Source organism: Schistocerca serialis, chromosome 8 (assembly GCF_023864345.2).
Source record: "Schistocerca serialis cubense isolate TAMUIC-IGC-003099 chromosome 8, iqSchSeri2.2, whole genome shotgun sequence".
Classification (NCBI taxonomy): Eukaryota; Metazoa; Arthropoda; class Insecta; order Orthoptera; family Acrididae; genus Schistocerca; species Schistocerca serialis.
This window is the reverse complement of record NC_064645.1, coordinates 162,657,719-162,677,344: the sequence shown is the minus strand read 5'-3', so window position 1 is coordinate 162,677,344 and position 19,626 is coordinate 162,657,719. Positions and strand designations below refer to the sequence as shown.

The window sequence follows — 19,626 nt, the reverse complement described above, 5'->3', positions numbered from 1 at the left end:
GCCCTCGTGAACACCGAGTGGCCTCTGGCGAGTAGCGGCTAAGCTTCCCTACTTTCCCACGAAACATCCAGCAGCATATTTGCAAGCGTTGTAGCAGATTTTCATTTGAGTACAGAAGTTAGAAAGGCCCAGCTTTGAGAGACAGGAAAGCGGACTTTTCTGCGCCCTTTGCGTGACGTACCATCCTGCAAACACAGGAAGGCTGGTCACGGAACACGAGCACGTGCTGGGGCGTGGTCGCCACATCCGGTCTGGCTGTGCTGACCAACAGTATTTGGATTCACGCATGCAATGGATGGACTGTAACTACCAGTCGCAACTGCTCCACACACGTTAACAATCTTCGGTGACTAACAGGATGGAGCAGCTTCGTCTCCGGCTTTCTGGTACGAAGCTTACACCGGCTTGGATCAGTCTTTCCTATCCGATAACCGGTTTTCGTACCGACTGCCATCACTTACCGGAAACAGATGAGAGATGATCTTAAATATACTGAAGAATGATGCTTCGTTTTGAAAAGTAAGTTGCACAGTATATCTCCTTAGATGTCCACGGAAGAACGGAAGGATGGGTAGAAGTGGGCCTTGGGAAACATCAATTTTGGGTTTTGAGGAAATGTAGGAACGCGTGAGACAATACTGATAGCATCTTAGAAGATATACTGAAGAATGTAAAACCTTTGCCTAGGTCCCGAGTTCGAGTCTCGGTCCGGCACACAGTTTTAATCTGCCAGGAAGTTTCATATCAGCGCACACTCCGTTGCAGAGTGAAAATCTCATTCCGGTAACATCCCCCAGGCTGTGTCTAAGCCATGTCTCCGCAATATCCTTTCTTTCAGGAGTGCTAGTTCTGCAAGGTTCGCAGGAGAGCTTCTGTTAAGTTTGGAAGGTAGGAGACGAGGTACTGGCAGAAATAAGGCTGTGAGGAGGGGGCGCGAGTAGTGCTTGGGTAGCTCAGTTGGTTAGAGCACTTGCCCGCGAAAGGCAAAGGTCCCGAGTTCGAGTCTCGGTCCGGCACACAGTTTTAATCTGCCAGGAAGTTTCATATTAGCGCACACTCCGCTGCAGAGTGAAAATCTCATCTTGGAAATGGAAAACCTGTATGTATAGCATTTGGAAATTTAGAGAAATCTTTTGAGGATGTTGACTGGAAAATACTCTTTGAAATTCTCAAGGTAGCAGGGATAAAATACAGGAAACAAAAGGTCATCTACAGCTTGTATAGTAATCAGGGTGCAATTAAGAGAGTCGAGGGACATTGAAAGTGGAGGCAGTAGCTGCAAGGGAAGTGAGGCAAGGCTGTAACTTATCATCTCTCCCCCCCCCCCCCCCCCATATTATTCAATCTACTTAATGAGCAATCAGTAAAGAAAACCAAGGAGAAATTTTGAAACGAGAGATAAAATTAACGAAGAAGACCGGTTGAGTAATGAAGACAGATCCGTTTGTGTTCACCGGCTAATTGAATTACACGCTTCTCTGTCGAGCTAAGCCATTCGCAATCAGCTGTCGTTTCATGAGGCGTAATTATCGGAATAATACTGTGGGAAAAGATTCCAGAGTCATACTTAGTACTTATACGAGTGTGTGTCTAGGACTCCGATAATTTACGTGCTCAAAATGAAACAAAACGTAAAGGAAATTCTTCTTTCATTGTTACTTCTCTGTGTGAACCTATCAACCCAGAGTTTTATGTTGCAAGATTAATTTGCTGCATATCCGCGGAAGCAAGGAAATGCTGTTTCATATTTCAAAGTTCTTTCCATGCAGGTAGCGAATAAGTAAATACCAAGAGAGATCATAAGAAATCGGCGAAACAAAACACGGTGGCCTTCACGTCACATACGGTAGAAAACCCGGACAAGTGCGTGTACGACTCGCATTCTGAGGCTTCCGTACAGACTTAATTATGTATATAGATGCTAATAGTAACATTTTCGTGTGGCCCAATAGCCTGGTACAAGTCTTTCTGCTGGACGCCACTTCGGTGACTTGCGTGACCATGACCTGCCCCAATTATCCAACTGGAGAAAGGGATCTCACAGTTTAAGACTGAATTCGAACGCCGGCCGTTGTGGCCGAGTGGTTCTAGGCGCTTCAGTCTGGAACCGTCCGGCCGCTACGGTCGCAGGTTCGAATCCTGCCTCGGGCATGGATGCGTGTGATGTCTTTAGGTTAGTTAGGTTTAAGTAGTTCTAAGTTGTAGGGGACTGATGACCTCAGATGTTAAGTCCCATAGTGCTCAGAGCCATTTGAAACATTTTTTATTTGGAATTCGAACCATGTGTTGGTTTTGGCGGCTTCACATTGTTGACAGTTGAAATCTGGGTTAAAATGAAGACTGAAAAACCAGTGGTCCGACAGTGATTCAATCACGCGACCTCTTGGTTTCAAAGCGCGCTCTTCACCGCTGGACCACCAATCACGACATGTACAGTCGTGGACAAAACGAGCGAGACCCCTCGCCTTTTCGTTATGCTGATCCGCACAGCTGTAAAGTCTGGTACACAGCATAACAGGCAAGACGACGAAGTGCTACCAACATACTATGCACAAACGTGAAATTGAAAAACTATCCAAAATTTGTCAGACTGTTTTCAATCATGTGTAAGACTATATTAATGCTGATTAGTGTGTTAACCACAATACGTTAATATAAGATATAAATGAAAGAAGAAACGCTAATTAGTATGAACTGTATTAGTAAAAATGAATTTTAGCTTATCGAGATAACATAACTGTTTTAGTAAGACAAAGTACCCCAGATCGTTACGAATTAGCAAAATAATATACGCATTCGGCGGCGAAATGGTCTGTGTCAACGTTCAGACCAGTCATACTGGATTACCGTTGCTGACCTACCATGAAAGTGTGCAAATTTAACAATGCATGAAGATTCATAACGAAATTTCATTCAGAGCCACACTTAAGTCAATTCAATTACTGACAGAAGCGGAAAAAGTGGGGAGTAACAAGTATGAAATTCTACAAGAGTTTCTTATCGACATCCACAGGGCGCCGGTACAGAATAAAGGTGGCAATAAAACGTATTGGGAGGCGCGAGAATTTTTTTAAAATTCCTTTACTGATAGTCTATCTGCCTCCATCGAGATTAGAATCGAAAACAAACCAGACCTCCCTTGCAGTAGCAAACACCTTTCACTATGCTAGCAGACAACCCAGGCACACAGCCCTGTATTATCACCCCAGACATGAACAAGCCAGCAATTTCGCAATGAAAATGGCAAAATGATCTGCAATTTCTGTTGCATAAAGCTTTCTGGACTCAAAAACATGAGTTGTCTACCTTTATGTCACCGCTTATGTGACAATAATTCGGGAAGTTTATCGAAATAACAAAAAACTGTTATTAGAGAGTAAATTTAGTAGTATAATTCTGCACCATCCCAGGAAATAAACGGCGACGTAGCTGCCAAACGTATTCTACAATGTTTCGAATTCTCCATTAGACGTGTCACAGCCAGAAAACGTTCATTAGCCGAAGTGTTCCTTAAGGTAGCTAGGAATTGGAATGCTAGCACATCTAAAACGCTGTGGCATTAATAGTGGGATCTGAATTAACACGTGTATAGGCAAATGGATTTTATTTGCATTCCTGTAAACGTGATTTGGATCGAAAGCGTAGCTACGATTAATATGCTGATGTATCGACTGCAACTGGAACATTTCGAATAAATAGTAGGGGAAATTACTATGCATCCCTCATCTTCAGTAACTGTGGTAGCTATTTCCGTTGTTAGGACTTCGTCACCTAAATCGGTAAAAATGGAACCCTACTAGTCTCACTTTCTTGGCCGTCTATCTGTCTACCCAACTCTTACAACACGTTTACCTCGAATACGAGTGGACGTAATAAGCAGAAAAAAAAGTGAGCTTCTGTGTCAACGCAATCTAAACGTACGGCCGTTTATGTAAAGAAAATTTACGCCAAAGGTCAAAAAATGGCTCCAAGAACTATGCCACGAAACTGCTTAGGTCATCAGTCCCCTAGACACAGAACTACTTAAACCTATCTAACTTAACACACATCCATGTCCAGGGAAGGATTCGAACTGACGGCGCAAGGAGTCGCGCGGTCCGCGATATGACGCCGTTGAGCGCACGGCTAACCCGCGCCGGCAAGCTGTCAATATCATCTGGTGTTACTAAAAAGTTATTCACTTTTGGTGAATGATTTTCTGCGCAGTTCATTTAAGAAAGAATAACTAAAAGATATTCGATGTTACGGAAGAGGAAGGACGCCTAATTCATTTCCCCTTGTCTTCTTCATGATGTTAGATTCGCAATCTTAGCATACGTACTATCCATAACCACACTTTAGATCCAAGTCATAGTCACAGATATGCGAATACAACACATTGGCTTATATTTGAGGTATCTCGTTTCCCACGAAGTGGTGGCAGACGATGCTGTGGAGTCTTCTAAGCGCGAGTTTCACCAGCGCATCAGCTGAACGAACCTGCATAGTATGTTGGTAGCACTTCGTCGCCTAGCCTGTTATGCTGTGTAGCAGACTTTAAAGCTGTGCGGATCAGCATAACGAAAAGGCGAGGGGTCTCGCTCGTTTGTCCACGACTGTACATACATAGTTCATCTACAGCTTTTAATTAGTGAATTTGCGAGCGTCAAAGTATATGACACATTTGGCCGTATCTTTGGAGCGCATTCACATAGAAGCCTAAATTATTTCTACCGCCAAGGGACAGTAGATCTTTGTATTTGATGAAAATTTCAGCATTATCGGTTCCTGAGAAAAAGGGGTATTAAAAGCCGGACGACGGACAACAAAATGATCCTATAAGACTTTTTTTTTTACCGGTTTAGGTACAGAACCCTAAAATTGGGCGTAACTGAGGCAGTCACGATCAGGAAGACGGGATAGAATAAATTACTTAATGGCAGTGTAATGCAAGGAGCTGTCGAATCGAAATAAATGAGTTTGATTTATCACTGGCACTGATTTTTTTTCTTCAATTTTCTCATTCCCCAGGTACAAATAACTACACAGATATTCAGGTTCATCATGGGACTCACGAAATAACTTTACATAAGTAAACTGCTCTTCAGTCATACATCCATTCATGTATCGTTTCCTACAAATCCAGTCGAGAATAAGAAAAATGGTTCAAATGGCTCTGAGCACTATGGGACTTAACTGCTGAGGTCATCAGTCCCCTAGAACTTAGAACTACTTAAACCTAACTAACCTAAGGACATCACACACATCCATGCCCGAGGGAGGATTCGAGTCTGCGACCGTAGCGGTCGCGCGGTTCCAGACTGAAGCGCCTAGAACCGCTCGGCCACACCGGCCGAGCGAGAAGAAGAGTCTTAAGGGATATGGAGAACGTGAAGTTATACATTAACAGCAGAAGCAGCCTCTGCAAAGTATGCTAACAACAAATTATGACTAGCTCCGATTTATTCTAACTGATAACTTAAGGAATTACCAAAAGCAATTGCTTTAAAAAATCCACTGCTCCTACACAACTGCTGTTTATAACTACTGCTTTGTACTAGGCAGTCATACAGCTTGATACGCTACAGAGAACGCTATCACTTGTCATTTTACTGGAAACAGGGGGATCTGCGTGCTGCAGGTAGGGTGAGAGGGGGGGAGGGGGGGGGTGGATACGTGAAGCAAATAAGAAAAATCGAAATGCCGTGTTGCAAGGCCTCCCATCGGGTAAACCGTTCGCCTCGTGCAAGTCTTTCGAGTTGACGCCACTTTGGGGACTTGCGTGTCGATGGGGATGAAATGACGATGATAAGGACAACACAACAACCAGTCCCTCAGCGGAGAAAATCTCCGACCCAGCCGGAAATCGAACCCGGGCCGTTAGGTATGACATTCAGTCGCGCTGACCACCCAGACACCAGAGGCGTACACGTGAAGCAAATCATATCGTAGTTTCGGGGAAGGGGGAGAAATGGAAGAAACGAAGTAGAATTTCTTAGAAAATAGAATCCGAAACTATTAAACCCTGTGTTTATTAATCACCAAACATTACTAATGCTTGCACTTCATAACAGGTACCGTGCCTAATACTTATTACGTACTTAATTTCGCTGTCAGGTAGGTAATGTTCAGACACATGTGACTGCTTTGTATACTTACGTTTGCAGTTTTTTTTACATTGGCTGGTAACATGAGAATAAAAATCATGTACTGAAGGTACTGGAGGCTTTCAGATCCAATACCGTCTGGCATCTTTAGTTGCAAGTAGAATCGCGGCGAAGGCGAAGTAGCTTCGAGATTTCACGAGGAATGGCTGACTACAGCTGCTACTACCCTTGTTTTGAGTTCTTCAAAACTGACTCTTAATGTACTGTGTGTGGCGGGCTAGAAGTGGGTTTGCTTTATGGGGCTCGTGTTTTTTCTGGTGTGGAGGGGTGGGGTGAGGACAGCTGCTCTTCCCCATCCCCCGCTAGGTATGCCCGTGGTTTTGGACATGCACGTGACGTAAAAAAGCGAACACGTGTCTCGTCTTATCCGTAGACACTGAGCCGTTTCTCAGAAATAGACGGCCGAAGTGTTCGATGTATTTTCCATGTGTTTTAGCGCTCGTTAATCTCAGCCTCTCGCATTTACGCCCCCTGTTTGAAACTCGATTTATTTATATTTATTTGTTTCATTTATGTAACCATGTCCGTAGGTTACCACACGAATGTTCCTTACCAAGCTGGAGGATACAAGGGCATTAAATTAACTGTAAAATTGTAAATGGCTTTCACAACATGTCATATATTTACTATATAATACGATCATTTATGGTATTTTCTGGGGTACAAACATTTTAAATTCTCATATTCATATGTTTGAATCTTACATCAATTCTTGTATTTTATTCTTATATTTGTACTTCAAAAAAATTTGATGCATTCCTTTGAATAATACCAGTCGCAGAAACATTCGATACAGACACCACGAGCATCGCGCGAATGCCACAATGACATTTGTTCGTGTGAATCTCACTCTGGAAAGAAACATCATTTACATCTGTGAAGATTCAATGCGTTGGCAATTTCGCGGCAAACCATGCATAACGGATCACTTTTCCGAAAACTGGTGCTTACAGTTGATTACGAATAAAGCTACACCACAGGAGTTTCACCTAACACATTTTATTAAGTTTATTATTATTTTTAATTGATTCATCTGAAAAACAATTAACAGACGAATAACGAAACGTTATATGAATCTACTGTGGAAAAAATTTATATAGTAATCTTCTACAGACATCGGTATTTAAATGAAAAAAATAATAATAATAGTCGGCTTTCGAACACAGGGCCCAAAATTAACTGCTAACCACTGCGCCACCATTTCGTCTGATAATGCCGCGCGGTAAAAGACATTAAGTACCTGGAAAACACCTCGTAAACTTCGATCGTCGTTTTTTTCGGAAATGGTCGAGTGTCTACGGATAAACCGAGACACTTTTTCGCTTATTTTGACCCCTCTTCCACCATGTGAAGTTTCTGGGAAATCAGATTATGGCAGTCGTTGTGTTCTCCTCGTGAGTGGTGTGGAGGCAAGAAAAAAAATGGGTAATTCGCGTCTAAGCAGGTGAATTGACCATGACAAACAGTAGAGTATGTGCCGACCTTAACAGTAATCGAATGAAGCACTGTCCCCAAAGAAACAACACAGCTCCGATGCAAAACAACAGAGATTTAAATAACCAGTGACGGTAACGCACTAATAGATGTAAACCAGTAGAGTTGTGGCGATTCGTGAATGAGTCGTTCATTTGAACGATTCTAAATAAAGAATCGTAAGAATCGAATCGTAATACCGACGAATCGTCGTTCAAAAGAATCGTAAGAACGATTGCTTGTTTCCGAGTAGTGACGATTCCAAGTTCCAACGATTCATCGATTCTTAGTACGCTATGCTTCGAACGCAACTTCCGAATCATGCCGAGTCGTGCCGAATGATTACGACCGCCAGATGGCAGTCAAGTGGAGGATGCGTGTGAACAAAGGAAGAAATTTTGCACCACTTTTCGGACCTTTCATCAATTAAGGCATTACACGTATAAATCGAGAATCACACTTGTAACGTTATATGCATGTGTACTCATAAATAAACTACTTCTGGCATATCTTATCATGACACAGTTCGATTCTAACCCCATTGAAAATTTCAGACATGTCCTGCCATCTGTGAGTAAGATTTAGAACTTTTTGCATTCCGTAAGAATCGTGCCATCGCAGACTAGAATGAATCTTGAAAGAATCGTAGGAATCGATTCGCAATGTGAGAGTGAATCGTAGCAATCGAATCGGGAAAAAGAATCGTGTTGCCCAACTCTTATGAACCAGAGGACAGAAAAGGTGAACTGCAGACTCTGGCGCGTGGCATCATACTGCGCATGCGCGTCACGTGGTGACGCTAAACACGGGCTCAGAGCCCGCCAAGGCCGTCGGCAGCTGATGACCGTGTTACTACATAGCCGAGTCGTAACCGCCAACCTACCAGAACAAAAGCTGCTTATCTGGCGGACTTCAGTGTCTCTGCAGCTGTTAATGCAGTGTCAGGTGCACTACGCAGCTAAGACGCTGAGCGGGGCTTGACAGTAGCACTTGCTCTAGCTGACGAAACTCGTCTACCAAATTCGCTTCAGCTTCATAAGGAAAGTCAGGCGGTTCTGGGTGTGTACCTGTATTAAACTGTGGATCGTAGACGAAGCACGTAGCGGGCCTCTTGGGAAACCCCCAGCACCGCCGCCTACACTGCCGTACAGTCGCGCCAGAAAGGTTGCTGCTGTGCTAACAAAACGGAGCGGCGTATTCCGCCGCTGCAGTGACTGCGAAAACCAACGCGCAATTGAGCCCTGCGAACAAGACCAGAATGTCTCTGCCTTTACAAACGGAATGCCGTTTATGTCACATATTTTGATTCTGAAATTTGAAATTTAAAATTTATAATTAAACGACAAAAATATTACTACAATCCTCTCATTTGAAAATTCAACACAAATTACACGCAGTGAAGGGCCACCCACAGTGACACTTAAGGCACCTGGCACATCTTTTTTCTGAAAGTTTCTTTGTTGCTTCCATTTACGACAACTTATTTCGGAACCTATAAGCTTTGATAGCCGAATTATCAGTCCACATAATGAAGATGTAACTACGACAGTAAAAATAATTTCGACTCATATTGGTCATATCCATGCGCCATGGACCATTCATGAATGGGCCAGGAAAAAGGGTAAGTCATTGTGATGCGAGATGTATCTCCGTTCTTCACCGAAAAGTGTTTAGTAAAGTACAAATGTAGATTAAAAATAATAGGCACAGTCTCGCAAATCCTCCATTTGTTTTATCATTCCTTTAGGCTTCCACGGCAGTGAGTATTAAGAAATAAAAAAAAATTAATTTAGAAATTGTATAGATGTGGACACAGAGAGGAACAACAAATTTTTATGCATAGAGAAAAATCAGTTAGCAATAACTTAAAGCGATAAGGACTTCGCCTAATCCCATAGCAAAGACAAACACCAAATCAAGCGTTTCTCCATAACAACCTCCAGAAAAAACATATTCGACGGACTGATTGCAGACTATAAAATCAAAATAAAAACATCAATTTACAAATGTGTCGGCAGTAGTATTAACTGCAGCAGCTACATTCGACAGAAATAAGAAAAACCACAGGAGAATCGTGATCTGTGACTAACATTTCCTCAGCGACGTGGAAAATCAACCTGCTAGTAGTATTAAGTCCTCAGCTTTTTTCTCAAGCCAATCTCAGAAGACTTTACACATTGAGGAAAGGGTGTGAATATGAACGCTCTTATTTGTTTTCGTGTTGCCCAACTCTTATGAACCAGAGTACCTTTAAAGGTACTGTCTTTTGGAAAAATGCTAAAGATTTGACCTTCATTAACAGCAGCAGCAAAGTAATGATCAGTATCAATCACTTCTATTCTATACCAAGATCGACAAGAAACTCGTAAAAAAGCAATGAAATGAATGGACTTCAAATATGGGTCCTCTCTAAAAAGTTTAAAAGTCTTTTAAAATGACGTAATAAAACTGGATAAAAAAATTCAAAACGGTATACTAATCAACAAAAAACACCTTTTGTATTGAAGCATTTTAAATGAAAGTGAAATAAAATTATATTTACAGAAATCCCAAAATTAAATGCTCTTTCAGTCCCTGACATATAACGCACTAAACCCACACTTCCCCGCAAGTACTGGGAAAGAACATTTCAGCACAAAACAGGCAGATTGTTATGTTCAAGTCTATTGTATCCTCATCGTTGATATCCGATTCATTATCGGTGTCCACGAGGAGAGAGACGCAAGAGGCTGATGAATCAGATCATTTCGTGGCTTTAATTTTCTTTTTCTGAAGGCCTTTAGTCTTCTTTCACCTGCATCTCAGCTGGCCTGCAAGCCCAGACTCAGAAAGACTTCTTCTTGACAGCATTTGTCCAACTGATACGTGTCCCAGCACTTCCGATTTCGCGTCGCCGAGTGATGGTTCTCTTCTTTAATTTGGGACCAGGGGATAATACACTGAAGCGCCAAAGAAACTGATATAGGCATGCGTATTCAAATATAGAGATAGTTAAACAGGCAGAATACGGCGCTGGGGTCGGTAACACCTATACAAGACAACAAGTGTCTGGCGCAGTTGTTAGATCGGTTACTGCTGCTACAATGGCAGGTTATGAAGATTTAAGTGAGTTTGAACGTGCTGTTAATAGCCGGCGCACGAGCGATGCGACACAGCATCGCCGAGGCAGCGATGAAGTGGGGATTTTCTCTTACGACCATTTCACGAGTGAATCGTGAATGTCAACAATCCAGTAAAACATCAAATCTCCGACATTGCTGCGGCCGGAAAAAGATCCTGCAAGAACGGGACCGACGACGACTGAAGATAATCATTCAACGTGAGAGAAGTTCAAACCTCCCGCAAACTGGTACAGATTTCATCGCTGAGCAATCAGGTCAGCGTGCGAAACATTCAACGAAACATGATCGATATGGGCTTTCTGAGCCAAAGGCCCACTCTTGTACTCTTGATGACTGCACGACACGAAGCTTTACGCCTCGCCTGGGCCCGTCAACACCGACGTTGGACTGTCGATGACTGGAAACAAGTTGCCTGGTCGGACGAGTCTCGTTCAAATTGTATCGAGCGGATGGACGTTTACGGGTGTAGAGACAACCTCATGAATCCATGGACCCTGCATGTCAGCAGGGGCCTGTTGAAGCTGGTGGAGGCGCTGTAATGATATAGGGCATGTGCAGCTGGAGTGATATGGGATCCGTGATACGTCTAGATACGACTCACAGGTGATACGTACGTAAGCATCCTGTCTGATCGCCTGCATCCATTCATGTCCATTCCGCTATCTGGCGAACTTGGGCAATTACAGCAGCACCCAACACGTCCAGAAATTCTACATATTGGCCCTGGGAACTGCCATCTGTGTTTAAACACTTCCGCTGGCCACCGAGCTCCGCAGACATGAACAGTATTGAACATATCTGGGATGCCTTGCAAAGTGTTGTTCAGAAGAGATCTCAACTCCCTCGTACTCTTACGGATTCATGGTGTCAGTTCCCGCCGCACTACTTCACACATTAGTCGAGTTCTTGCGACGTCGTGTTGCGGCACTTCTGCATGCTCTCGGGGGCCCTACACGATATTAGGATGGTGCACCAGTTTCTTTGGCTCTTCAGTGTAAGTCAAACGGAGAAACTACATTTGAAACAGACGGGAAAATTGCGGTGTTTAAATGGGCGCTAATATTTGCACCAAGCCCACCTAAGTAGGATGGATGCTATCATATGGAACCTAAGGGAGTGAGTGACTAAAGACATGTTTCTAAAAGTAGGGTAGGATCCTATTTTTAGAAAAACACCATGAAATTACTTTAAGTTCCCATATTTAAGGACTCTACAGAAGAATCGGCAGACCGACCAACGAACTAGACGTGTATAGGCGTTTTGACCGACCAACGAACTTTCCTTGTCGAAATATCGAGGCTGTAGGACGACCCGACAGCCGAATCCCGCACCACTTCACTTCACTCAACAAATTGTGCCGTGTGTAGCGTTGACATGCCAACCGGCCGGCAAAAATTCGTTTTTTGTCACTGCGCGCGGGATTAAGGTTGTTCTAAAGTATGTGACAGTGTGCGAGGCAGACATAACTTTAAGGACAAAGTTTTTGGAAAAATTTAAAGACTGCAGATGTTTGTGGGACACGTCGTACAGGGAGAATAGCAAGACAGATGGAAGAAATGAAGCATTTTTTTCATTCTTTGTAACGAATGCATAATGGCTTCGTGACAGACGTAAAAGTTTTTAGGTTTTATTTCCGATACTTTTCGGAAATGAAACTAAAAACCAAAATATCGACATACGATGGACGTTAATTCGTAAAACATACTTGCTTCATTTTTAGAAGTGTTAAAAAAGTCCATCCTATATCCAAGTCCTCTGCTATGAAAAGCAAGGTGTGGGATTCTTTTTTTAGTTCTTACAGTTGTTAACTGCTTCATTTCTTATGTATCTGTTGTATTTATTAGATGATGTGCGCTATCAACCTGTGTAGTCTTTCTCCTTCGAATTAAATGAGATTCTCGAACTTACAGGTCATATTTTATGCTACATATGTAAACAGATTAATAACGTTTACATGAACGTCCTTTGTTTTATTTACTTCTTCTTTACTATGATGTATTTCTTCAGTCAACTATAAATCACTTTGCAAGTTTCGGGAATCATTTTAGGTTCTAATTGTGGGGATACAACACCAATGAATTTGAGGCCACTGGCTAGAAAGCACAATGTAGCTTATTGTCCCAGCTCACAGTCTCTCTCATAACTATTATTTTCGTTATGAGTATTTTTGACGATGTTCAGCAGCTCCTGAATGCATCATTCATCCATTCTTAGAAAATTACGAAAATCATCGGCTCTCAGCTCCTTAAGTAACAGAACGTGGGTAAAGTTCTTTCCGTGCATTAGCCACTTCTTGGCCCACAGCTTTCTTTTTTTTTGGCCTTGTTACCTCTAAAATAGCCAAGGCAAACACCCATTTTTGTTTCTGTATGAAAGCAAGCGAGAGGTAGTACACTCATGCTCATAAATTAAGGGTAATTGCAGAATGAGGTGCTACACAAGATGGCACTATACAAAACTGGCGCTAATAGCATAGGCACATAGGGAACACACACGACACAGATTTGTAAGTCCACGGTATTGGTGATAAGTTGAGAAAACCGTCCTGAAACACATGTGCTACAAAACGCCACTGTTTCCTGCGCATGTACCCCGACATCAATAAGGGATATGATCACCATGCACATGTACTCAGGCCGCACAACTGGTTGGCATACTCTGGACCAGGTGGTCGAGCAGCTGCTGGGGTATAGCCTCCCATTCTTGCTCCAGTGCCTGTCGGGGCTCCTGAAGTGTCCTAGGGGTTTGAAGACATGCAGCGATACGTCGACCGAGAGCATCCCAGACGTGCTCGACGGGGTTTAGGTCTGGAGAACAGTCAGGCCACTCCAATCCCCTGATACCTTCTGTTTCAAGGTACTCCTCCACAACGGCAGCTCGGTGGAGCCGTGCGTTATCATCCATCAGGAGGAAGGTGGGACCCTCTGCACCCCTGAAAAGGCGGACATACTGGTGCAAAATGACGTCCCGATACACCTGGCCTGTTACAGTTCCTCTGTCAAAGACATGCAGGGGTATACGTCCACCAGTCATAATCCTACCCACACCATCAAACCACCACCTCCATACAGGTCCCCTTTCAAGGACATTAAGGGGTTCGTATCTGGTTCTTGGTTCACGCCAGATGAAAACCCGGCGAGAATCACTGTTCAGACTACACCTGGACTCGTCCGTGAACATAACCTGAGACCACTTTTCCAATGACCATGTACTGTGTTCTTGACACCTGGCTTTACGGGCTCTCCTGTGACCAGAGGTGAGTGGAATGCACCTTGCACGTCTCTGGGAGAATAAACCATGTCTGTTCAGTCGTCTGTAGACTGTGTGTCTGGAGACAACTGTTCCACTGTCTGCGGTAAGGCCCGAGCAAGGCTACCTGCAGTACTACGTGGCCATCTGAGGGCACTAATTGTGAGAAGTCGGTCTTCTTGTGGTGATGTACACTGTGGACGTCCCGTACTGTAGCGCCTGGACACGTTTCCTGTTGGAATCGTTGCTATAATCGTGAGATCACACTTTGTGGCACACGGAGGGCCCGTGCTACGAACTGCTGTGTTTGACCAACCTCCAGCTGCCCTAGTATTCCATCCCTCATAACGTCATCAATATGTGTACTTTGAGCCATTTTCAACACACAGTCACCATTAGAAAACGTCTGCACACTTACTCGCTGCACCATACTCTGACATGCACCAACACACCTCTGCGTATGTGGGCTGATCCCAGCGCCGTCGTGCGACGATCGCAGGTCAAATGCACCGCATGGTCATACCCCGAGGTGATTTATACCTGCAAACCGCCCACCAGAGCGTTGTTTCACCATGTATGAGCATTACCCTTAATTTATGAGCATGAGTGTAGAACAAACTCAATGAACTTAAGTGAAACAAATCGCTGAGTGTAGTCGGTGGAGACGTATGTAGGCTCCCACGAAATTGGTCGATTGGTCGGTCGGCCGATAAATTGGTGGGTGCGTAGGGACCTTTTTACACCTGCGTCCGTTTTTACACCTTCTCCTCAAAATGATGGTTAGTTTGTACAAGGTTAAAAATAGTTTATTCGTGCTACAGGCTGCCAATAAAATCTGAAATAACGCTTGTGCGTGTGCCTCTGCAGTTTCACTGCGGATTGAGAATTTAAGACACTAATGTGTGGTAGCCTGACACTAACCAGACTCATTGTTACAAACGATGAAGCGCGGGCAAACCAAGATCGACGCAAATCGATATTCGAAAACGTAGTAGAACACGAGTCAAAAAAGTTTCAAATCGAAGTCCAGGACAAGCAAGCGATTTTCGTCTTAGCTGTGGTTACCGTGACGAAGTACAGCCCAGCCTGCTCGATCCGCTTGCTTGTCCGGCTCTTTGTCTGCGGTTGAAGGCTAATGTTCTCCGCGCCTCCTAGGCTTGCAACCGCAGAGGGCGGAACTCTAAGCCGCATTACACGTGCCGAGCGCTGGACCGAGACGGTGCGTTCGGGCGAGTGGTCGGCTTTCACAGGCTGCGGGCGCAGTACCACCGCCATCGGAGCACTCCGTCAACGGTCGACATCGGCCAATCTTTTCAAGTCACTAAGCCAGTACGCGCACAGTCTCGGTGCAACCGATCTCAGTGGCCGAACGAACAGACTTCTGTCTTTGGTCGGCGGAACCCAATCAGTTTATTTACTTCAATCGAACTGGGCGTTGTTCCCACACGCAAAACATGGACTGTGCGACAATTTTAAGTTTAGTACAAGAAAGAAGAAGGTTGTTTTTTAATTAACTAAGAAATATATGTGCACCGCAATTAAATTAAAATTATTCGCCGGCCGTTGTGGCCGAGCGGTTCTAGGCGCTACAGTCTGGAACCGCGCGACCGCTACGGTCGCAGGTTCGAATCCAGCCTTGGGCATGGATGTGTGTGACATCCTTAGGTTAGTTAGGTTTAAGTAGTTCTAAGTCTAGCATATCGGAGATTACACAAGAATAGTGGTTAGAAACACAACAATGTCGAGGGTGTGTATTTAGTATTACTGTGAATGTTTTCACAGTTATTTAGTTATATGTACCATCGATCGTCTGAACGATTCTTTTATCGAAATGATGTGGAACGATTCAGTTTACTGGACATGAATACACTACTGGCCATTAAAATTGCTACACCACGAAGATGACGTGCTACAGACGCGAATTTAACCGACAGGAAGAAGATGCCGAGATATGCAAAAGATCAGCTTTTCTTAGCATTCACACAAGGTTGGCGCCGTTGGCGACACCTATAACGTGCTGACACGAAGAAAGTTTCCAACCGATATGTCATATACAAACAGCAGTTGACCGGCGTTTCCCGGTGAAACATTGTTGTGATGCCTCGTGTAAGGACGAAAAATGCTTACCATCACGTTTCCGACTTTGATAAAGGTCGGATTGTAGCCTATCGCGATTGAGGTTTATCGTATCGCGATTGAGGTTTATCGTATCGCGACATTGCTGCTCGCGTTGGTCGAGATCCAATGACTCTTAGCAGAATATGGAATCGGTCGGTTCAGGAGGGTAATATGGAACGCTGTGTTGGATCCCGACGGCCTCGTATCACTAGCAGTCGAGATGACAGGCATCTTATCCGCATGGCTGTAACGGATCGTACAACCACGTCTAGATCCCTCAGTCAACAGATGGGGACGTTTGCAAGACAACAACCATCTGCACGTTTGCAGCAGCATGGACTATCAGCTCTCTGAGACCGTGGCTGCGGTTACCGTTGACGCTGCATCAGAAACAGGAGCGCCTGCGGTGGTTTACTCAACGACGAACCTGGGTGCACGAATGGCAAAACGTCATTTTTTCGGATGAATCCAGGTTCTCTTTACAGCATCATGATGGTCGCATCCGTGTTTGGCGACATCGCGGTGAACGCACATTGGAAGCGTGTACTCGTCATCGCCATACTGGCATATCACCCGGCGTGATGGTATGGGCTGCCATTGGTTATACATCTCGGTCACCTCTTGTTCGCATTGACGGCACTTTGAACAGAGGACGTTACATTTCAGATGGGTTACGACCCGTGGCTCAACCCTTCATTCAAACCCTGCGAAACCCTACATTTCAGCAGGATAATGCAGAACCGCATGTTGCAGGTCCTGTACGAGCCTATCTGGATACAGATAATGTTCGACTGCTGCCCTGGCCAGCACATTCTCTAAATCTCTCACCAATTGATAACGTCTGGTCAATAGTGGCTGAGCAACTGGCTCGTCACAATACGCCAGTCACTGCTCTTGATGAACTATGGTATCGTGTTGAAGCTGCATGGGCAGCTGTACCTGTACACGCCATCCAAGCTCTGTTTGACTCAATGCCCAGGCGTATCAAGGCAGTTATTACGGCCAGAAGTGGTTGTTATGGGTACTGATTTCTCAGTATCTATGCACCCAAATTGCGCGAAAATGTAATCATATGTCAGTTCTAGTATTATATGTTTGTCCAATGAATATCCGTTTATCATCTGCATCTCTTCTTCATTAACGAACACGTTATTTTTTCGTCCAACTGATGCCGCTGCACTTAAAGACTTAGGGTATTTTTTTAATTTTTTTTTACAGCGTACCAGTTTTTAAATAGAAGGAGTTATCCAGGAGAAATGATTTTAGGTTAGATTCCAACTTCGCTTTGCCACCTGTCAGACATTTTATGTTATTGGGCAAAAGACCGAAAATTTTTGTTGCTGCATATTGAACTCTGAGTCACCGACAGCTTCAGTAATAGGTAATAAATCTCATTTTTTCCTCCGGTGTTGTTACTACTCTTCTTAAATTGTGATGAATTAGTTATGATTAATTTCATTAGCGAATTCTGACGGTGCAGTTAAAATACCTAGCCCCTTGAAGGAGTACCTACACGAATACCACGTACTGCTGTTACTGCTTGCTTCTGGGCAATCAGTCTTTCTAAATAGTGGGTTACCCCATAAAATTATCCCAAAAGACATTAATGAGTGGAAATGTGCAAGGTATTTCAATAGGTTAATTCGTTTGTTTGTAGCATTTTTCACGAAGAGAAAAAGTAACTACACTTAATTGTTTCAGAAACTCCGTAAAATGCTTCCTCTAGTTCATGTTTTCATCAACTTGTAAACCCAAAAATTTGGAGCATTCTACCCTATTTACTGGCTCTGTTCATGTCGTCCTTCAGTTATCGGTATGACTTTATTTGTTGTACATAACTGAATATAGTGTTTTTATCAAAATTAAGGGAGTGCCCAGATTCAGAAAACCACTTAATAGTTCTTCGAAAAACATAATTAAACATCTCTTCCTTTTTTCTCCTCTGATGTGATTTATAATAAAACTAATATCGTCTGCGAAACGTACCAATTCTACTTTTTGAATGTTAAGTGGAAAGTCATTCACATGTATATGGAATAGAAGTGGACCCAAAATTAAACCATTTGGGTCTCCCTTTGGGATTTCTCATCAGTCGCCAAAATTTTCTACACACTTGCGCAGAGAGACCGCACGTTTTTAACATCACTTCACTTCACGCGTGCACAGCCAAACGGGCTGGTGGACAGTGTAGTGTAAGTCAGAGCGCCGTCGATTCGAACGTGAGGCTTCAGAAACACTTTTCTGTCGTGAGTATACGGAGACGAATGCGCCTAGTACGCCCGCTCGGTGTGCAATATAGATGTTGCGGCAGTTTCCGAGTCTTCCAGCCAGGTTCCCTTCATCCAACCCTATTAAATCTGAGCACACTGCAGCTCTGACAAACAAGTGAAACAAAAAGACCATAGAGAGCAGAAAAGGCAAAAACAACATCAGCTTCAAGGCAGCGCAGTACACTTGTTTAGCAGCTCGCTGTCACTGGTGAAAACAGTTGTTGAGATATTGCTGCAGGCATTAACGAGCTCCGAAGACAAAAAAGACCACGTGCGGCAGTTGAAACTAGGCATAGAGCCTGTGTAGAGAACCAAACAACGAAGTAAATTCTCGTATTTCAGGCAAGGGTTAAAGTGTACGCAAGACTACCAGCAGGACGTACTAACACCAACAACGAAAGTAAAAATCCACTTACGGGATATACCATACAAACGGAGAGTATATAACTCAATTCTGGAAGCAAGATTAAGCAGAGACATTTATCGTCACAGATTACCACTTAAAAACAGTTTGAAAGTGGAGAAATAAATTATGCACGAATCGCTTATCCGTTTAACGGTAGCTGCAGGATTTATAAACATATTTATATCTGATGACGAACAACAGTTTCAGATATTGAAATTTATTCCCGAAATTTAACGTAACTGTAAGAGATATAGATTCAGTACCTATAACCCCATATGAAAATTTATGCCGGATCGGGACTCTAGAGGGATTTCCGCTTGTCGCGAACGGTCGGCTTACCACTTAGGTCACCAAAGCGCGCTCCCTGCACCAACCCAAACTGCCATTCGTCACACACCATTTGGGTTCGAGTCCTTGGGCGGCACAAATTTTCATACGTCGCTTCAGGTAGCACACCTGTACCTACTACACTTGAGCTGAATTTCGGGCTGTATGAGCGTCAGTAAAATTGAGGATATAAAGCAGAAATAAAGAAATGTTTGATGTCTATAATGGATCAGTTTGATGCAGCGCAGAAAAGTCAGTGCATGAGAGAAATTTAAACTGGACACTAATCAGTCAGGAGTAAGCATCGGTGCAAAATAAGACTACTCGCTATGAGTCTGTGATGGAGATAGATGGAGTAAGCGCTTTATAAATCCTGAAGCAGACTTAAGTTCACTGGAAAGACAATAGAGCAGTCTACGTATGAAACAACAAAATAATAAAAGGACAGAAAACGAGATGATAGAACAAATTAAAATTGGGTGAGGGGTTAGACAAGGCTGTTGTATTTCATCTAC

General features: G+C 43.6%; 1 protein-coding gene across 4 annotated transcripts in view; it reads right to left on the bottom strand.

Moving 5' to 3' along the window:
- Positions 1–19,626, bottom strand: part of LOC126416717 (carotenoid isomerooxygenase) — a 363,622-nt gene that overhangs the window by 209,469 nt on the left and 134,527 nt on the right. For 2 of the 4 annotated variants that reach the window (XM_050084526.1, XM_050084527.1), the window contains exon 2: positions 8,687–8,860. The exons of the other annotated variants lie outside the window; for them this stretch is intronic. In XM_050084526.1, the coding sequence (XP_049940483.1) occupies positions 8,687–8,860 (174 nt within the window). The remainder of the gene's footprint in view (positions 1–8,686; positions 8,861–19,626) is intronic. 4 annotated transcript variants of the gene reach the window in all.